This window comes from Polistes canadensis, unplaced genomic scaffold (genome assembly GCF_001313835.1).
Source record: "Polistes canadensis isolate GaletaPanama2010 unplaced genomic scaffold, ASM131383v1 scaffold_336, whole genome shotgun sequence".
Taxonomy (NCBI): domain Eukaryota; kingdom Metazoa; phylum Arthropoda; class Insecta; order Hymenoptera; family Vespidae; genus Polistes; species Polistes canadensis.
Window position 1 is genome coordinate 53,935 of NW_014569883.1, and position 15,384 is coordinate 69,318.

The 15,384-nt window shown below is 33.4% G+C and overlaps 4 protein-coding genes across 4 annotated transcripts; 1 reads left to right on the forward strand and 3 right to left on the reverse strand.

Annotated features, from left to right (window-relative positions):
• Positions 1 to 2,279: 2,279 nt before the first annotated feature.
• On the reverse strand, positions 2,280 to 3,656 carry LOC106791731 (peroxiredoxin). The gene is made up of 3 exons (XM_014757602.1): positions 3,309 to 3,656; positions 3,003 to 3,226; positions 2,280 to 2,914 (listed from the first exon to the last, which is right to left on the reverse strand). Exons 1-3 carry the CDS (start codon positions 3,342 to 3,344, stop codon positions 2,455 to 2,457), a joined length of 720 nt encoding a protein of 239 aa, XP_014613088.1. The 5' UTR covers positions 3,345 to 3,656; the 3' UTR covers positions 2,280 to 2,454.
• Positions 3,657 to 4,036: 380 nt separating this feature from the next.
• LOC106791730 (negative elongation factor A-like) lies at positions 4,037 to 7,310 on the reverse strand. Its single transcript, XM_014757601.1, has 6 exons — positions 7,023 to 7,310; positions 5,793 to 6,225; positions 5,287 to 5,700; positions 4,983 to 5,179; positions 4,792 to 4,891; positions 4,037 to 4,714 (listed from the first exon to the last, which is right to left on the reverse strand). Exons 1-6 carry the CDS (start codon positions 7,230 to 7,232, stop codon positions 4,482 to 4,484), a joined length of 1,587 nt encoding a protein of 528 aa, XP_014613087.1. The 5' UTR covers positions 7,233 to 7,310; the 3' UTR covers positions 4,037 to 4,481.
• A 588-nt stretch (positions 7,311 to 7,898) lies between these two features.
• Positions 7,899 to 8,995, forward strand: LOC106791727 (nuclear transcription factor Y subunit B-4). Its single transcript, XM_014757596.1, has 2 exons — positions 7,899 to 8,132; positions 8,362 to 8,995. Exons 1-2 carry the CDS (start codon positions 8,018 to 8,020, stop codon positions 8,895 to 8,897), a joined length of 651 nt encoding a protein of 216 aa, XP_014613082.1. The 5' UTR covers positions 7,899 to 8,017; the 3' UTR covers positions 8,898 to 8,995.
• Positions 8,996 to 9,119: 124 nt separating this feature from the next.
• LOC106791726 lies at positions 9,120 to 13,813 on the reverse strand. The gene is made up of 3 exons (XM_014757595.1): positions 12,270 to 13,813; positions 10,089 to 10,238; positions 9,120 to 9,927 (listed from the first exon to the last, which is right to left on the reverse strand). The coding sequence occupies exons 1-3, from the start codon at positions 12,831 to 12,833 to the stop codon at positions 9,436 to 9,438; spliced, it is 1,206 nt and encodes a 401-aa protein (XP_014613081.1). The 5' UTR covers positions 12,834 to 13,813; the 3' UTR covers positions 9,120 to 9,435.
• Positions 13,814 to 15,384: the final 1,571 nt, after the last annotated feature.

Sequence of the window (15,384 nt, forward strand, 5' to 3'; positions counted from 1 at the left end):
ACAAATTAATTCTACTTCCGTTAGGATATTTTAGTTTTGTACTATCAACTTGAGATTGATCAAATATTATATGCAAATTAATAGATAAATAATAATTCAAATATAGAAATATAAAAATATAGACATTTTTAAATGATAATATAACAATTGGTGCATGATATATTCTTCTTACTTTTCTATATCATTTACTTGGATGATTCTCTCTTGTTTTTCTTTTTTTTTTTGGTTTTACTGGGAATACAAATTAATTTTATTTCCGTTAGGATATTTTAGTTTCATCTTATTAATTTGGGATCAATCAAATATTATATGCAAATTAATAGATAAATAATAAATCAAATATAGAACTATAAAAATATAGACATTTTTAAATAATAGTATAACAATTGGTGCATGATATATTCTTCTTACTTTYCTATATCATTTACTTGGATTCTTTCTCTTTCTTCTTTTTTTTTGGTTTTACTGGGAATACAAATTAATTCTATTTCTCTTAGGATATTTTAGTTTCGTCTTATTAATTTGGGATCGATCAAATATTATATGCAAATTAATAGATAAATAATAAATCAAATATAGAACTATTAAAATATAGACATTTTTAAATAATAGTATAACAATTGGTGCATGATATATTCTTCTTACTTTTCTGTATCATTTACTTGGATTCTCTCTCTTTCTTCTTTTTTTTTGGTTTTACTGGGAATACAAATTAATTCTATTTCCGTTAGGATATTTTAGTTTTGTACTATCAACTTGAGATTGATCAAATATTATATGCAAATTAATAGATAAATAATAAATCAAATATAGAAATATAAAAATATAGACATTTTTAAATAATAATATAACAATTGGTGTCTTATATTATTTAAAGAGATTTAAATGTACGTATTAGGGGGAATGAAAGTTTAACGTCGAGTCATTTTCAGAGATGACGTTGTCGAGCATCGACCGAGAACACCGATTAGAATCGGAAACCTTACTAAACTTACTGACCCACCCTCACGGTCGCGTTAATCGACCGCGCCGGACAACGGAACGCACGATTGAAACATCAAAATCCCCTGGCCCCGTCCGTCCCCAGCTAAAAGACTCGCTTCTCTCTAATCCTACATGTCACTTGCTCCATACTCTGATACATAAGTAAGTAAGTATATTCTATGCGACTATATTTCAGAATAGGATCTTTTTTTTAGGATCATCATTTCTCGAAGTTCAAACTAAATTCTTTATCTTTTCTATATCTTCCTTACTTATATATTTTATTTGTTACTCAAGAAAAAATATATAATCCCTATGGCTTTCTTTTTTCATCTTTCCCTTTTTGTATACTTTGCGACAAAATTTGATTTACCGGATTGAAAAGATAAAACCATTTATCTTTGCGTTTCTTTTTACATATCTAATCTACCTACCCTCTTGTTTAAAGCTCTTACTTTCAAATATTCTATACACGGTAGAACTTCCATTATCTGAACGCGTATTACATATTATTCATGATAAATACTTAACTACTATCAAATTCGTATAATATAATAGTTCTTCTCAATTGATAAAAATCTCATTAATAGATCATTCATTTTGAAAAATAAGATTGTATTATGACACGTGTGAGATGTTTCTAAAAAGTAAACGTTTACTTGGTAAGCCACGAATAGAGGATAGGGTAATCGGGAACGGTCTTTTGGTGCTTCCTCCCACTATTACTTTCATCGCCACAAAGAATCAAATTAACTGGTACGAGATTGCTCTTCCACTCCTAAACCACCCTCCAACCTCACCCCACCTTTCCTTTTTCCATTTCTCCCTCTCCCTCTCTCTCTCTAACATATAAATGTATGTGCATGAGCGGCACGCACCTTTTTCTTCCCCTTTCTTTCTCTCCATTCAAATTTTACGAACCCCTGTACTCTCTTTCTTTCTTTCTTCCTTTCTTTTTTCTTTCTCTCTTTCTCTCTTGGTATTCGATCGTACCGAGTCTGTATCAACCCCCGATACGAAGAACTCTATTCGTGCCGTTCGAACGCGCCTACAAACACAATCGTACACGCATGTATTATACGTTAGGAATAGCGAATGTGCTTTTCAAAGGAATTCGTTCGGAGTATTTTCTCTTCTCTCCTCCTCATCTCTCCACCATATACTTTCAAAAGAGTATGATAAATAAATGTTTTCTTCGGCGTACTGAATGCATCAGGAGTCCAATTGATACGAAAAAGAGACGGTGATTTTCTATTACTATTACTATTACTACTATACTACTACTTCAATAAAGCTTTATATTTCTTATATCATTTATTTTGTAACCCTTTACTATATGTTATCACCTTTTGTTTTACATCAAATCATAATACAATTTCTTACAATACATGCGTATATACATTTGTTTTATAATTATATATAATTACATATATATATTTAGATTCATATATTAAGATTTAGAGAGAAAATTCAATTGACCGACTCAAAGTATTCTTTGCTTTCTTTCGGATTTGGTTTGATGGTTTTAGAATCTGGTTGCCAATTGGCAGGACATACTTCTCCGTGTGCCTCGACAAATTGAAAAGCTTTTATCAGTCTTAACGTTTCATCCACGCTACGACCAACTGGCAAATCATTTACGCTTAATTGTTTAAGTATTCCATCTTTATCTATGATGAAGAGTCCTCTTAACGCTATACCAGAATCTTCCAAGAGAACATTATATTTCGCTGAGATTTCTTTATTGAAATCACTCAACAAAGGGTACCCTAAATCTCCACCCAAACCACCTTGCTTTCTAGGCAAGTTTGTCCACGCAAGATGACTAAAGTGAGAATCTGTAGAAGCACCTATTACTTGTGTATTCAATGCCTTAAATTCAGCGATTCTTTCAGAAAATGCTATCAGCTCTGTTGGACATACAAACGTACTGGAAGAACAACATTTTCATTAACATAATATATAATATATAATTTAATCTTTTATTAATAGTGTATAAGTGCTAAACAACAACTCACAAGTCTAAAGGATAGAAAAAGAGAACTACATATTTTCCTTTGTAGTCACTTAATTTTATTTCCTTGAAGCCACCATCCACCACTGCCATTCCAGAAAAATCTGGTGCAGGTTTTTGTATTTCGGGCCAAGCTCCTAGGCATCTTGAACTAATACTAAAATTCCTAACTGTTTCTACTAAGGCTAAATTATTTGCATTATTTAAGGAAGATAAGATGGTGCAAGACTGTAGAAAAAAGAAAATACATGTGTAAGTTTATCAAATATATAAATCCTATAAGAAATGTTATAAGAATTGCAATACACACCACTTTTTTTACTTGCGTACCGAACAATCGAAGCATCGTTGTCTTTTAATTTTTATAAAAAGATCAATAATATACCTATTATACACAAGTTTTATATAGATTTGATTGAAACAGTCTTCTTAACTTCTGCTTTTCAAATTTACACAAGACAAGAAATCAATCAGATTATATAATTCACGTTTAATTTAAACAATATAAATGATAATTTGATGAATTCCACTAAAGAAGAATATTTTTCTTTATTCACTATTTTTTTATTAAGCGTATTATACAATACTACATTTAAGAAAATAGGTAATAGAACAATATCACCGTACCGCTACCCAATTTCACAAAATTATGCTAGGTTAGCAAGTTTCGTTGGAAGCTTTACAGATGGCATGCCTGAACAAGCCAAAAAATATGTATTTTCTTGAAAAAAAAACTTTTGAACAATCTAATATAATCGTCTGACAAGAATTACAGGAAAATAAACAAATTTTTGTAAATAATAAATTGTCCCAATACGAATAATACATATGACAATATAATTTAATCTAATTATATTTTATTCAAATAACAATAATGTGTAAGTCTTATGTTCATCTCTGTTAAATATGTAAATATTTAATAATAATGTACATACTCTGCAGTATGAACGACAATTATTAAATTTCATTATAAGAAAATTGTTAATTTATTCTGGACAATTAGTCTTGAATCTTTTGTAAGTTAGTAACCGAAACATCTGTAGAAAAAAAACTATGTGTTTAGCACCATCAGTTTCATCATTTGGAAACTTTTTCCTTATGATTCGAAAGAAACGAACAAAAACAAAATATTTGTTATTATTTATTTTTGTTAGTTCCATTTTAAAATTCGTACTCACGAATCCATAGTCTATATTATAATTCAATTATAATTATCAGCGATATAATCTTAATGATCTTATTACAAAATTGACGTGAGTTTTCGTATGCGTTACGAAAACATAAGTGATGACTGATGATGTGAACCGCGTATTGAACTAAAGTCTTTAAAAATTGGTATGACCAAATTGTGTGCGTTCTCAAATGGCCATAATATACGCGAGTACTTTAAAAAAGATTCTGCGTTATTTCAGATCGCGATATAATTTCTTTTTTTATACATATATATAGTTTATATATATATATATTTCTTTGTTTATTTTGCCTAATTGGAAGCTGTAGCAGTTGGATTAGGAGTAGGAGCTGCTGCCGAGGTAGACTCTTCCGTTACAACTCGACGATTTTTCTTTATCCTCTTCCATTCGCCGTTTGTGTAATTCATTTGGAAGTGAGTTTCAACTAACATTGGTACCGTTGAACCATCTGCTTGAGAGACCTCTTCTATATTCTCCGAAAGCATTACTGTTACTATGTTGCCCAGTTTAGGACAAGGATTATCTATTGACAAATTTTTATTTATTGTATTTATTATTTTTAGAAATGATTTTTTGTATGGATATTCAAATATTATATACCTCTAGAACCAGCCATAAATCCCAAGATCAATGCTTTTTCCGGTCTGGTTACCTTATTAGCCGTTCTAAACATTTCTTGAGCTTCTAGCATTTGTTCTCGCTATAAATTAAAAAACCCATGATATAAATAAACAATTTTGATAATGCATTATAAACATATTTCTTGTATATATCTTTGGATAAAAATGTACCGTTAGTGACAAGCCTCTTCTTGTATTTGCTGCTGCATTAACAGGTTGTGCAGATGTTTGTATACGGATCTGTGTAATTGTCTGTGCTGGCCTAACAGTTTGTACACCAACAGGTGTACTTTCCACCGGGGATATGACTGCTGGTGTTGTTATTGGTGATACAGTACTGGACACTGTAGGTGTAGATGGTGTAGTTGCTACAAATTTAAAAATTGTTATTGCATATAATTAAACTTTTTATCATATGGAATTTATAAATAAAACAAACAAATACCAAATCATAAAAGTACAACAAAATTCTTACGAGTTTGTGATGTAGTCGTGGGTGTAACTCCACTTGGAGTGGTAGGAGCTACGTAAGATTGAACAGTGGATACTGGTGTAACAGGAGTTGAAGGTGGATTAATCGCTGCTAATCCTTGAGCATATTCCGGCGTTGCTGGAGTTTCTACTGTAGCTGCATTCGCCGAAGCTGCAGCTGCCGCAGCTGCTTGAGCTTCTGCAACCTTTTTCTGTTGCTCTTCTAATTCCATCATTCGCCTTCTCTTTTTAGCTTGTGCATATCCAAGAGGTTGTTCGTTAATATCCAACAATTTAATACCACCATCTTTACGACTTCTACTACTAATAGGAGTTCTGCTTGACATTGATGCACTTGTAAGAGAAGGAGAACGAAATCCACTCGTCGGAACTCTGCTAGGAATACCTTTGAGGGGTGCTGTAATATTATAATAATAATGAAATATTTGCTTGTATCTAATATTTATATTACACAACATTAATGCATCTAAACATGCACAGTTCTCTTACTTGTGTCTGTCATTTTTCTTGGCATTCCTCTACTTCGTACTGGTACAGTGGGAGCTGTACTCTTTTTTAAATTACTTGCGGTATCTCTACTCTTTTGTAACAATTCAGCTCTTAAAGCTGCACTTTTTGGCTTTCTTTTCAATGTGAAATGTTTCACTGTAGCAGGTTGTTGACCTACTACAGACACCAGAGCTGTTTTATTCAGATAATGACATTCCAATGGAAGCATAGCAGGATCATTCTGCTTTTTTAATAATTTCCGAAGATCATTAACCAGTTCTCCAAAAATAGGTCTATGTTCATCTAAATCAGTAATATCTGTATTTAATGATCCTGTTGATGGAAATGTCTTCATCGCTTCGGATAGCATTGAAACCCATAACTCACTGTCCAGCGATGCAACTTCAATGATTTCTTCCAGCTCAACGCGCCACTACAAAAGTTTTAACATTGTATATATATAGAAATGTATAGGAGTATCCATTTGAGATGTTAGAAAAGTAAACCATTATATATACGAGATTAATAATATATAACTCTGAGCAGTTTGTTACAATATAAATGAAAAGATTGTAAGTTTTAAGCATCAGAGTTGCTGGTATAACTGTGATGAACCCACTTCATACTCGCAAAGTATCTTGGACCTAACTAGACTTCTTTAGATTTTTTCCTGTCAGGGTAAATCAAGTCACTAGCATAAGAAAGTCAACCTTTTCGCAGATCACTCCAGGGTTGTACAATTTGTCTGTATAATATGATCTGTGCTCCATTCATGTTGACTTCTAATAGTGGTCATGTGTTAGGACATAAAATTGTTGTTGTATTCGAATATTTTCTTGTATACAATGATTTACTTTCCTGACATCTCAAACGGATTATCCTGTATATTTAATATTTGAAATATTATAAAAATAGAAAGCTATACAAGTAATATAAGTAAATTGAATGATATTTATTTAGCATTTTTGATTACATGCATGTAATGTATTAAGACATGCCGCGCAAACGAAAGTAAGGTATTGTGCATGCCAAAAACATTAGGTACCTAAATAAAATCAAATAGGCGGCGGGCTGCCTAAAATATCATAATACAGGCAAATTTCATGAGATTATTAAAAGAAAAAAAAACTGATAATAAAGAAAGCAATAATACATTGATAAATAACGTAAAAATAATGAAGATAAATAGAACAATGATGAATTATAGCGGGAAAAGTACGAACACTTTACCTCTTCAACATTTCGCCTAGGTATGTGGAAGAACGAAAGAAGTAATTTAAGTTTAACTTGAGTTTGTAAATCTGGAAAACAATCCTTGATGTTTCTTAAGACCTCAGCGTTTAATTGAGAACAAATTGAACTGCCAGTCCAGCTATCATTAGACGTTCCAAGCTTGTTATGAAGCCACAACGAAGTATCACTGTCCCTCACATTCGCCATATTGGAGTCGTTTGTTTCTCACGTGGAGTAATATTTAAATCTAATAGATGGCACTACTTTGTATTAAAATCAGTCGTAAATATAGTCATTTATGAACTGTAATAAATTGACCACAACAAGAGTTTCAAATTTAAAAATATTCATTAGACGAAATATTTATTAAATCTTAAAAAACTCCTAATAACATTTTATAGACTTTCTCTTCACTTTACTTGAATGTTCTTTCATAACACAACGTTCTACACTCTCAGTACTAAGTTTAACGTTGCCGGAAATATTTTACGAGGGAACACGCGATCCCCACCACCGTCTTACTACGTCACTGTAACATGTGACATTGGTTGTCTTCTGATTGGTTGTCTTCTGATTGGTTGTCTTCTGATTGGTCGTTATCTCTCTAATGTATACTAGCCTTTACAATTTACTACGTTTTCTGATTGGCCAAGAATTTTAGAATAATATTTTCGAATTATTAAAAATATTTTGTAAATGGTCATATTTCAGATTAATGTGAACTTTCGGAAACTTTTAATAAATTTAATAATAATTATATGTAATAATAATGAGAGAACATAAATATAAATATGAACATTAAATGAAGATTCAACTATTGCGTATGCGTCGAAATGTTCTTCCATGTTGTAAAATGTGTTCTCAGTATTTCTCAGTATTGCAACGTTTATGGTTAAAAGTGACAACAATAACACGAACATCGTCCATGAAGAGGTTAGGAGTACAAAACTTATATATTATTTAAATTAAGTAATATAAAATATTATTAGAGGATGGAAAATAGTGGTGAAAGTGGCGATGATGGTGGACCTTTAGGACCTACAACCTTTTTAGGAGGAAGTGGTGTTTCTGCCTCGTACATAGGCGTACAATCGGACGAATTGGAAGGTAGGTTAGTGTTTTATAAAACATTATAATATATCTTACATATTTTAATAACTTTTTATTTAACAAGATAAAACAATTGTTGAATAACAATTACGATGAGAAAATATAGAACGAACTGCATTTGATTTAGAAATTTTATGATTAAATCCAACAGAAATGATTTATGAATAATTTAATAATTTCATTATATAGTTTTCATGATTTATCATTTTAATCGTTATTGATCCAGAAAATACAGATGATTCCAATCATGGTGGTGGTGACCCTTTACAAGGCAGTGGAGGTGGAAGTGGTAGTGGTCCACTACGAGAACAGGATCGTTTTCTCCCTATAGCTAATGTAGCCAAAATAATGAAACGGGCTATACCTGAAGCAGGAAAAATAGCTAAAGATGCACGCGAATGTGTACAAGAATGTGTATCCGAGTTTATATCGTTTATCACCTCAGAAGCTAGTGACCGGTGTCATATGGAAAAACGAAAAACCATAAACGGGGAAGATATTTTGTTTGCTATGACTAACCTTGGTTTTGATAATTATGTTGAACCCTTGAAAGTTTATCTACAAAAATATAGAGAAGCTACCAAAGGGGATAATCCTTCGGGGACAGGAACAACGACTGGTAATGGGAAAGTAGAATCTCAGGGTACCATATACGAAGATCAATTATTCACTATTGCAACAGATTCCAATGCAACTACCTCAGATACACCTGTAATCTACAGTTACTCCTCTACCGATCAAATGCAATTCCAACTTTCTTGATCAGTGCATTTTAAGTTAGTATTAAATGGAATTTTTTTTATTGCCTTTTGTAGAAGACAATGAAAGACAACAAATTTTCTTACAAAAGAAAAGAGAAAATCAATCTAATGCCATTAAATCATTAAATATATCATGCATTATTGCATCTTAAGTGAATAGCACATTGACTATTTTAAATGTTCTTTATAAAGAAATAACAATGGAAGGAAATAAATTAAGAGATTTATCAACAAACGTTCGTTTACTTCATCAAACACCGGAAGGGTAGAAAAAACGTAGCCGATCATTTATTATCCTCACTGTGAGCACTAACTTCCATTTAACTAGAATTATCCTTTATGATATATTTTGTGACTTAAGTCAAACCGAATAATATCGAGATATGCTATTTAATATTTTTCTTTTTCTTCCTTTTTCTTTTTCTTCTTTCTTCCTTTCTTTCTTTCTTTCCTTTCCATATCTTCTTTCCTCTTCTTTGGACAGAATCGGCAGTAGATCGGCATGTAGAATTCGGTAGAAAACGTTTGAAATCATATTTTCATTCAGGTAATTGGGCAGGAGAGAGTAAGAGTTCATGTCCCTTTGCTGACGACGACACTTGGCAAGACGAGTGTGTGGCTGGTTGCTGTGGCACTGGTGATAAAAGCGAGGCTGTCTGCATTGGACCGGATGGACGTGTTTCCGTCTTCTGCTTTTCCTTTTCTTTCTTGTTACGGGACTGCTTACAAAGGCACCAACGGCATTCGCCGCAACGGCACAGGCAAAGACAAAGCAATACACGAAACAGGCAGCAAAGTAGACCAGCGCACAGTAACGAGGGTCCAATTAATTTCAGCTCAGGACTGAGAAATCCTTTCTCACCGGTACCAACGAACGAAATCACTAGGCCGAGAGCTGTGGCACCAAGTCCGGCATAAAGTACGGTGTTTACTGCTGCATTAACTTCGGCTCTACGACGATTAACGCTACCGCTTATATCATCGTCGTCGTCCTCTCCGCTACTCCCATAACAATAACTGGCATCTCGTATCTGTGATTAAACGAAATTTCATCTTACCACAATTAAATCGTTACTTAGACAAAAAAAAAAAAGAAATTTTTCAATGCATTCACATTGTCCGGTCTATCAAAACAAATGATGAATTATGAATGAAATTAATATGCGTTAGCCTTCAATACGAAACGCGTTACCCTGTTCCTCTTCATCCATCTTCGATGAGCCTCGCATTGTTTCGTTTTGTAGCCATCGCCGCCGCGACACCCATGTGGTAAATTAGGAAATAAAGGAAGAGGGGATGATCTGGTGCATCCCTGCCATGCTACCTTTCCAGCTCCCTGACACTGCAACCATTCCACTTTACGACATTAATTATTCTATTCTAAATGTATATCATAAAAGAGAAGTGGATACAACATTAGGGGGCTGAGGATTTAAGGTTGGTAAATGAATACAACCGATTAAAGGGTATATTCAATCTTAAATCCTTTGCTAGCAGAAGATCATTCGTATTCCTGTTTAAAACACATACATGTATATATGTATATATATATATTTATTGAACATGAAGTTATGTTTTACGACATTGATCACATGAGAAGATAATTACGTCACACATGGTCTACCAAAAAAAAAGAAAAATAAAACGGGGGAGGACGCTAACTCGAACGAAAAAAAAAAGTAAAGAAAAAGAAAAATTAAGAAAACGAAAAACGGAAGCGCAGCCGACTTAGGATAATGAATACATAACGAAAGGGGAAATAAAAAAGAAAAACAATACGAGAAAGTAAATCAAAATTAAATGAAAATAGAGATAAATAAAACATCGTTAATAAATTTTAGCCGCACAGAAACCCCGAGTTAGAAAGTTTCTACCTTAATTATCGCAGATAGGCGGTATCGTGAGTTACCCGAGGATAGATTCTATCGGCGAACGCTTTCCGTTCCGTAGAAATACCTCGTCGATTTAATAATATCTTACCGTCGTAAGTTGATAAAGTGGACTGGCAAGTGAACCTGATACTTACCCCATAAACGTACGAACGTGGGGGATATCGTGGTAGCGGTGGAATAAGCCTTGTGGCCAAGTTGGTTGGTAAATCTCTAAAGTTCACCACCTTACCCCCCCGTAACCGCTGCTTCTCCCTTCTAATCAATAGAGCAGCCTGCATTCCGCTCATTCACTTGCTTGTTTCATCGATCGTCAAGATCCGGACTGTCTTTTTTTTTTCCACTTTCTCGTAGCAGTAGTATGGTAATATAGTAGTAGCAGTAGTATTAGTAGTAGTAGTAGAAGAAGTTGTAGTATAATAAGTTAGTAGGAGTAGTGATAGTGGTAGCACCTTTTTTTTTAGATTTGAGTGTCACCCTCCTGGTTGATTGTGAAAAATCCTTTTCTCCTTCCTTCGAGCGTATTATCGAACAAGTCCCACGCAACTATCATATCCCAATTCCGATCAGTATAATTCAAATTCGTCGTTTAATTCGACGAATATATATATATATATATATATATGTATGTAAATATATAATAGATATATATTTATATATATATATATATATAGATATATAGATATAATCTAGACAAATTTTCGAGACCCGTTCTGCCTCATAGCATTCGCCGTATCCAAATCCGCTGGTAACGAGACCGCGATAATAAACAAGTAAATGTTCTTTTCCTCATTTATCTTTTAATCATTTTCATCTATCGTCATCTATCCTTTAGATGAAACGCATTCTACTAATCGCAATCGGGATCGACCAACGAACCTGGATGATCCGACGAACGCCTTACCGCGATATTACGGTAGACGCCACCAGACAGCCGATCGACGGTCTTCTCAAACTCGGGGGGGTGTTGTGCCGACGAGTGGTGCGGTGCGTTAGATAAAAACGAAAAGTATAGATAATAAAGATAGAAAGATAGACAGATACGTACAGATAGTTAGATAGATAGATAGATAGATAGATAGATAGATAGTTAGATAGATGGATGACAGACAGACAGACAGACAGACAGATAGATAGGTAGGTAGATAGATAGATAGATAGATAGATAGATTGCTAAATACAGAGTATAAAGATTAAGAGTTAGAAGAAAAAAAAAAAAGATCGGAATAAAAGTGGTGTGGAATTAGGTGATATTTCTAAATATGTATTATGTATATATATACTCCTCTATATTATTATCGTGCTAAGATAGCTCTAGCGTATCGAATTGATAGAAAAAAAATAATGGGACAGAGTTAGAGGTATAGGGATGGAATAGAGTGAAAGAGGTGAGCGAGGATTTGCTCGGTCTTCCAAGGTAAACTAGGAGGGAGGGAGAGGCCTTTGATAAGAATAGTTATTAACTCTTGGAGGATTTTACCCACCTGTAGATCCGACGTGGAAGTAGGCGAGATTCTTAGATCGAGGATCGAGGGTGGCGGAAAAGGGAAGCTGTTAGGCTTGCTAGTGGCGTAGGTGACCGAAACTGATGATTCCAGTGAGAGCGGTGGCGGCGATATGGGGAATTGAATGGGCGAGACAGGTGCTAGTTGTTGTTGGTACTTCTCGACTCGTGAAAGCTGTTGTCGATCGATGCCCGTATGGAATTGGGATGATTGTGGTGCAACTTGTGCTGCGAAGGATGATGGGACAACGTGGTGTTGGTGTTGGTGTTGATGTTGGTGGTGGTGATGGTGGTGTTGATGATGATGGTGGTGGTGGTAGTGGTGGTGGTGCTGATGCTGATGCTGACGAGCGAACTTGTTCGTCATCAACGTTCCCGTTGTTGATCCTGTTCTCCTTGTTTGCTTCGAAATGATTTTGCCCCTTTCTGCCGTTCCTAATACATTCTCCCCCAGTCGGCCACCTTCGGCACCACGTTTGTACAACTGCAAACGTTTCTGCTTCCTCCTATTCGCTATACTCGCACCACCTGCTGCTGCATACATCTTTAGCCGTTCACTTTTGATCGACCTTTTTTTAGGAAATCAGTCTTTAGATATATTTTGTTCTTTCTTGATAATTATCACTGGATAAATTTTTACGAAATATTATTCCTCTGTTTATTTTCTTCTTCTTATTATTGGGAACACACTGATATCGTCATCCTCATCCCCTGTAGTAGTCTCTTCCCTTGTTATATTCCTGCTCTCTCTCTCTCTCTCCCCCCTCTCACTCTCTTTCTCTCTCTCTTTCTCTCTCTTTTTCTCCTGTCTCTGTAAAGGCAAGAAATGTGACGGAGTTCCGCCTGCTATTGGCATCCCTCACGTCTTTTTTGTTTTCTTTTTTTTTTTTTCTTTTCTTTCTTTTTTTATCTACGACTATGTTTTTTTTACTATTTCGAGATGAAGCTTCGTTTCTTTTTTTTTTTTTTCGTTACTTCTATACTTCGTACTATTCGAATGATTCGCTGAGATTCTATACGATTGATTTTACAACTATGATGATTTAATTTGCTTTCATCAATTTTTCCAATAGACACACGCAACTATAGTTTTTGTTAATTTCATTCAATTTTTAAATCTATAATTAAAAGATATTAATTTAATAGTTTCCATTAACGATACTCGAATAGTACGAAGAACATTTTGTAACTCTGTTCATTCTCGAAATTCTTATGTACAACCAAGAAAAATATTTAACATAAAACGAAGCAAAACGTTATTTTAAATTGTGATTCATTGCTGACGTGTCACGGTATATAAATGTGACTGTAGTATCGCTTAGATCGTTGAAGACCTTTGAAATATTAATAAGAATAATAGTCAAGGGTGAAGTTTCGATTTGTCTTGGTCATACTAAAGAACATGTGTCAACTAAATTACGAACGAATATATATATATATATACGTATGTACGTATTGCATATTTTGTTTGATCCTTTATTAAAAGAGAACCGTTTTGATTTTGATACGATTTTATATTAATACATACATATACATATATAAATTAGACAAACTACATGTGGACAGACACACACAGATTAAAGCAAGCGAGATGCAATTTTCTTTATTTTTGTTTGTTTGTTTATACATTCAAGCGAGTTGCTAGGATCAATCTTGTCAATGAATTAATGAACGATTTCTATAATTCTTTTTTTTTATTTTATTTTATTCTTTTTTCTTTTTTGTATTAAATAGATGAAGATGAAAAAGCGAAATATTGTGACCCTTGGTTTTTTACATACTCACATATATCTCGTAGTTGGTACAAGTATGATTTGTACCAGGATACCTTGTTGCTAAAGACTAGACCTTCTTCGATAGGATAATATATATTTCGATATCTAGCTTCTAAGAAGTCATAGATTGTTAACTACTAATTAAAACAGGAGGTGTTTGTAAGTACTACTTTGCGAAGAACCTATTTAATAATCGACCAATTCGAAGGAGAGATAGAAAAAGAAGCATTTAGAATTAAATAAGATATATTATTATTATTATTATTATTTATATATCTCACACACAAGCGTTGTCATCCTAATTTCGAAGTAATCTAAGAAAATACCAATGCTACGTGTGTGTGTGTGTCTGCGATCAAAAATCGTGTTAGATAATATTATCGGTGCATAGTGCAATCTAAAAATACTTGCTCCGAGAAAAATAGAATAACGACGTTGGTTGTTTAACTATACTAAGGGAACCTCATAGAAATAATCCTAATTTGTTTGATCGAATTTTTGGTAAAAAAATAAAAAAATAATAATAATTATAGAGAAAAGTAAATATAATTTTACAGAAATGAAATTCAAATGTTCGATTTTCAACCTAATTTGTTTGATCGAATTTTTGGTAAAAAAATAAAGAAATAATAATAATTATAGAGAAAAGTAAATATAATTTTACAGAAATGAGATTCAAATGTTCGATTTTCAAATATCAATGATCGATGATCTTTTCGAATTAGAAGAGAAACGTGCGCGTGATTCCAACAAAAAAATCGAATTTTACGAGGCCATGAGATTCTTGATATAAGCACAACACGAAAAGGACACGCGTCGTGTTGTCATGTAAATGTAGAATCAAATACTTTGAAAGGAATTGTGAAGCTTCCGAAGAACCGAAAATAAAAGATCAAGGAAAGATATACGAGAATAAGAAAAGTGATCAAAAAGGAAGAAAAAAGAAAATGACAATGTGTCCTTCGAATGTCATATACCATGCCGGAAAGTGCTGCACGCCATCGACCTCGTTCGAATGGCTGCGTAAGATTCTCGACTGCCAGCTCATTGTCAGCCTTTTTTTCCCCGATACGTTGGGAACGACCTCGCAGCATCGATTTAAACGACACGATTTGCTATATACATTACGAATTCTCGAATCGAATTTTAAAAAAAACAAAAAAAATAGGAAGAACACCAAAAATATTAAGAACTCGATGCAAATGTTTAAAATTTCAAATAAATATTAATATGGTGGAAAATCATTTTTAAATGTATATATATATATATATATATATATATATTATATTCTAAGTATATCTATGTGCACTTCTACGAAAA

Bases quoted from the DNA above. Each gene is read 5' to 3' on its own strand.
- LOC106791731 (XM_014757602.1), bottom strand. From the start codon at position 3,344: ATGCTTCGATTGTTCGGTACGCAAGTAAAAAAAGTG. The intron at 3,227-3,308 runs GTGTGTATTGCA...TTTTTTCTACAG, and splicing joins GTACGCAAGTAAAAAAAGTG to TCTTGCACCATCTTATCTTC. The intron at 2,915-3,002 runs GTGAGTTGTTGT...TTGTTCTTCCAG, and splicing joins TTTTTCTATCCTTTAGACTT to TACGTTTGTATGTCCAACAG.
- LOC106791730 (XM_014757601.1), bottom strand. From the start codon at position 7,232: ATGGCGAATGTGAGGGACAGTGATACTTCGTTGTGGCTTCATAACAAG. The intron at 6,226-7,022 runs GTAAAGTGTTCG...AAACTTTTGTAG, and splicing joins CTAGGCGAAATGTTGAAGAG to TGGCGCGTTGAGCTGGAAGA. The intron at 5,701-5,792 runs GTAAGAGAACTG...ATAATATTACAG, and splicing joins AAGAAAAATGACAGACACAA to CACCCCTCAAAGGTATTCCT.
- LOC106791727 (XM_014757596.1), top strand. From the start codon at position 8,018: ATGGAAAATAGTGGTGAAAGTGGCGATGATGGTGGACCTTTAGGACCT. The intron at 8,133-8,361 runs GTAGGTTAGTGT...TTATTGATCCAG, and splicing joins ACAATCGGACGAATTGGAAG to AAAATACAGATGATTCCAAT.
- LOC106791726 (XM_014757595.1), bottom strand. From the start codon at position 12,833: ATGTATGCAGCAGCAGGTGGTGCGAGTATAGCGAATAGGAGGAAGCAG. The intron at 10,239-12,269 runs GTGGGTAAAATC...GAATGGTTGCAG, and splicing joins CTTCCACGTCGGATCTACAG to TGTCAGGGAGCTGGAAAGGT. The intron at 9,928-10,088 runs GTAACGCGTTTC...GTTTAATCACAG, and splicing joins GATGGATGAAGAGGAACAGG to ATACGAGATGCCAGTTATTG.